Source organism: Corylus avellana, chromosome ca5 (assembly GCF_901000735.1).
Source record: "Corylus avellana chromosome ca5, CavTom2PMs-1.0".
NCBI lineage: Eukaryota > Viridiplantae > Streptophyta > Magnoliopsida > Fagales > Betulaceae > Corylus > Corylus avellana.
The window spans coordinates 3,802,835-3,807,848 of record NC_081545.1 but is presented as its reverse complement, the minus strand read 5'-3'; the positions used below and the strand labels follow the sequence as shown (position 1 = coordinate 3,807,848).

The following is a 5,014-nucleotide window of genomic DNA, read 5'->3' as shown; positions in this document are numbered from 1 at the left end:
GAACTTTGTGAGGATGGATTGCAAAATTGAAACTTTGATGTTCAAATTGAAAAACGCTGTCAACTTTGAGGGGGTAAACTATAATTTTTCCAAAAAAAAAAAAATAGTATTTTGTTCAAGTGCGGCTCAATTAAAGAAGAATTGAAAAGCTTTACTTGAGCATGGTGACTTGAGCATGGTGCCTTGAGCTTGAATTTATCTTAAGGTAATCAAACAAACCACAAGCTTTGATTTGCTTACTTTGACATTTTTTTTAGAGTCGGTTAGTTTGAGTTTGCAATTTCAAAAAAATAAGATTTTAAAATATACGATTTGAAAACATGATTTAAAAACGAAATGAAGTGTTTGGTAAAAATGCAGTTTGATCTTTAAAATCTTAGTTTAGCCTATAAACTTTTGCATTTTTAAAAAATAACCTTAGTACCTGCGATTTAAAAACGCATATTTTTTATGTTTTCAAATCACATTTTTTTAAAAACGCAATTTCAAATAATCTATTTTCTGTGATTTAATTTAAAATTTCACTTTTTATCTAATACCATAACGTCAAACGTACCCTTAAAAAGGTTGTGGTATTAATCGTCCTTCCACGAATATCCCCCTCAATTACTACCATTCAATTAATAATTAATGTTTCCTAAACTAAAATACCCTTGATTAAATAGAATCAAAAACTTCTAAACGGAATAAAATTATTATTTTTTTAAAAAAGGGGAATGGCTGTACGTGCCACCCCATTGGTCAAAAATGGTAGTCGGTTTAGCCAAACGAATGGTGGTTGAACCACTCCCAAGGCTCTGGCCAAGGTCTTGGTCCACCAAAATCCATAACGCACCACCTCCTCCTCCTTCAATCATCCGAAACTCAAACGTCTTAGTCATTCCAGGGCTCGAGCAATGGGTCAATGATCAAGGACTCATCAACGAGCAAGAAATCTGAACACTGGTTCGAACCATGATTACCATGTCAATTAAATAAGGAGTCTAATTTAAAAGAGAGTTACCATATCTAAATAAGATATGAGTTTATTCTATCCTAAAACTTTTCCTCTATTTGGCTTTCTCAACAAATTTACTGAATGATGCATCGAAGGGTCCTGAGTGAGTTGCTAACTGGTGTCATTCTCATGATTTTCTTGCAGATGACCTATCATTTGGTTTGGCCGTCCAGAAATCTATTTTTTACAAGTTTTATCTTAAAAAATTATCAAGTTATTACCCTAAGTTTTGTCTTCTGACATACTTCCCCTTAACCTTCAAACTTTAACAATTACGCAAAGAGGGTAGGCTTCGCAAAGAGGGTGGAGGTCAGTCTCGTGCCCCACCCGACTACCCTTACGTAAGAGGGGCTGAGGGCTTGGCACAAGGATGGATGAATGGAGGTGCCCTGCCACATTGTCAGATACATTAACGAACAACTCGAAGTATGAAACATCTATGGGATGCATGCATTGACCGAGCTAGAAAGGGGTTGGTGTGGGCCATGCCCCCTCTAACCCCCTTCACCTGAAAAAGTTTTCTTTAAAAGGTTTTTTATATGCCTTTAAGTTGGTTAAAAGAAATATATATATATATATGTTTTCTTTATTTTAGCCCTTAATTTTTTTTATTATTATTATTATTTTTAATACTGTCTTGCCTCTCTAAAATTAAACTTTTCATTCCGTCCTTGCATACATGGTTAGTTTTTATGCTCTCCTTAAGTGTTGCACCTTGAGCATGATTTAAAATTGGAGAATGCTAGTGGATATTATTTTCTATTTTTTTTTTTTTTTTTTTTTTTTTTAAAAAAAAAAGAAAGTGTCACTTATTTCTCTCAAATAATTCTAAAAGCCACTCTTATGTTTTTCTCATATCACTTCAAGAATGAGGTGGCTTTTAAAATTAATATTTGATTAAAATTCAACAATGATCAATTACAAGCCCAATAATAATTTTAGAAGGCACATTAGACTTCTAGCATTAGTCATTTCTCTCACTTGATTTTTAAAAAATAATATCCACCTAAGACTAAAAATACACCCTAACATTTCCCTTTAAAATTTGACTCGTGTGGATGGAAATTTGAAAACATCATCAACTAATAATGCTAGCGTTTTCTGGACAATGATATTGTTGGGGTCAAACAAATCCCAAGTTCTATGTACGTTGTAATTTTCATTCTTCTGAACAAGTTGAAGCTTGTGAGCTAATGCCTTATCTTGTCACATCAATTTACGTAACACTATATTTATTATTAAACAAGGAAATTACAGCCTCGATATCCCAATCATAAACTTGAACTTGCGATCCGTGGTATAGCATGTTTTAAGCTTCTGTCATGATGCATATACCTCCAGAGATAATTAGGTTTCAATCAATACTCTGCAGTTTTAATTATTGGGAAAGTTTATATGGCTTTGATTTTCTTAAAATAATGATAAGACAGTTAGTGGAAGTCATATGATCCCTGACAACTTGAGCTGTGTGAATCATTATGTGCTAGAAATTGCAGAGTATATGCAAGAAAGCAGCAGAGTTTGAACAAGCGATTTTCTTCTTTTTGGTTCAAAACCATCAATATGCAAGAAGTGTAAACAGGAAGCAACAAATTGGATGCTAATATTTGCAAAGAAGCATAGGAAGAAACATCTATTCCCTCTTTAGGCAAGTATTTTGACACACAGAGAGTAACCAAATTACTTCACAAAATGCCAAAATTTTGAAAATCTGTAGTATGAAGAAAAGAGTTAATACTTACATTATTGAGTTCAAAGTTGGATTGCAACAAAAGTTATCATCCAGAAAACTTCCAAGTCATGGCACCCAAGTGAGCTCAATTACCAAGCATCGAACAGAAAATAATGGAACTGTTATAGACATCTTCATGGATTTTCACAGGGCAGAACAAGATATTGAAGTTCACAGCAATTTTATGATGCCAATATCATTAAATTTTTTTTTATGATTTACAGGACTTTGAAAAGGATCTCTCATTAGATGAAAGATATTGAGAAGAAATGAGAAGCCACAAGCACCTTTCGTTTAATGCTTTTGGCAGAAGCAACTACATTATGCCAAGCATTCCTAATGATCTCAGTTTGTCCTCTCTGTGAGACATCACAGGCAACCAGTCTGATCCAACAACAGCTTTGTAAATTTTTCCCTACCCAAATCAACTTCAAACTTCCGAGACCTCGAAAGCAATCACAGCAATTCTTTTATGAAATCAAGGTTAAGAGTGTCCCGAATAATAAGGAATATCCCTAGGAGAAGAACAATAGTGATCCCCGATGACATAATCCGCTGCTCTAGTTCTAGAGGGAGCTTTCTCCCACCCCTCGCTGCCTCTATGAGGATCAAAGCCAAGGAACCCCCATCTAAAGCAGGCAATGGAAGAAGGTTTATTACTGCAAGGTTAAGATTAAGCACTGCTGCAAATTGGTAAAGGCCATCAATATTTGACCTTGCCACTTCAGCACCAACAGCAATAATAGCCACAGGACCCGAAACCTTACTAGCAGTTTGAGAGAAGTTTAGAAAAGTCTGCTTTAAGCTATCCAAAACATTATATGAGAGACCCCAAAATTCATTCCCAGCATAACTGAAAGCCTCAGATAAATTCTTCGGTAAAACCTTAAAAATCTTAACATTTGGAGATAACTGAACACCAATTTTACCAGTTCCATCAAAATTCTCATCTGGGGTGACTCCAATTTGAAAATCCTCCTTCCCCCTCTCAACCTTAAGCAACACATTTCTTTTAGGATTTCTCTTAATTACATCAACAAGCTCAGAAACTGCATTAGGCCCTATTTTTGGCAATTCGTTTCCATTAACCGCAAGTATTATATCGCCCGGAAGCAACCCATCTCTGGAAGCAGCCGAAAAGGCTTTAACCTCGGGCACAAGCACCCCAGGAAAGGCCTCTCGTACAGGCAAACCAACTGACAAGACTTGGAGAAAGATTATAGCATACGCAAAGATTATATTGGCAACGACACCAGCTGAAATCACAATTACCCTATCCAATACTGGCCTATTCTTAAGCAAATTTTCATCATCAACTGGAATGTCACTCTCTGGATCATTATCAGGAAACCCCACAAAGCCACCTAGAGGAAAAGCTCTAATAGAGTATTCTACATTGTTGGCATTGAATTTAGCTAAAATTGGACCAAACCCAACTGCAAATTTACTTACATGGATTCCTTGAAGATAAGCAGCAAGGAAGTGACCACTCTCATGAACAATGATTATGGCTGTTAAAACTGCGGCTGCCTCCAAAACAGACTGAGCACTCTCAAAGTTGCCGAAATCAAATCCAGGAATTGCCCAAGACCTAAAATCCAATCTTTTCCCAGGTGGGGCTCCACTCTTTCCAATGAAAAATTGGTTCTTGAAATTCAAACTGAGGTGTGATGAAGAAAACGAGCAGTTTATAGAAGAAAGAGAAGATTTTGAGAAGAGGGTTTTGGGCTTTAGTGAAAATTCTGTGATGGGTGACTTTGAATTGGTTAATCTGATGAGGGAATGGGAAGAAGATGGTGGATAGGATGAGAGGTTCATTATAACCATGATTTCTTCTTCTTTTGGAAGGATATTAAGGTGGAGATGGTTTTGGCTAATGGGAGAAGAGTGGACAGCATAGAAAGAGGGAACGGATAATTCACACTATTTGTGTTTGTGGAGGGAACTCACTGAGATTTCTCCCTCTAATTGTTATTCTTTTATGCAATTTTACTTGATTATTATTTCCTTTTTGTCTTTTTTTATTTTCATTTTTGTACTACCGTCCACTTGCAGGCTTGCAGCCTTGGAGCCGAGGTTGGAATATGTGATCCATGTCGATTTAGATTCCCATAAATGGTAAAAAAGGGTGCCTATTAGCCTAAACTTATCTGGTTAGTCAAACCGGGCTGTGGATTTGACTTTCCTTTTATATATAAGGGATAAAAAAAAATTTAAAATAAGTTTTTGAGTTGTATATGAATTTTATATGAAATTTATAATTACCGTAAAAATTGGTAGTAATT

General features: G+C 35.7%; 1 protein-coding gene across 1 annotated transcript; it reads right to left on the bottom strand.

The window, feature by feature from the left end:
- Positions 1 to 2,830: 2,830 nt before the first annotated feature.
- On the bottom strand, positions 2,831 to 4,669 carry LOC132181044 (probable membrane metalloprotease ARASP2, chloroplastic). Its single transcript, XM_059594089.1, has one exon. The coding sequence runs from the start codon at positions 4,554 to 4,556 to the stop codon at positions 3,186 to 3,188; it is 1,371 nt and encodes a 456-aa protein (XP_059450072.1). The 5' UTR covers positions 4,557 to 4,669; the 3' UTR covers positions 2,831 to 3,185.
- Positions 4,670 to 5,014: the final 345 nt, after the last annotated feature.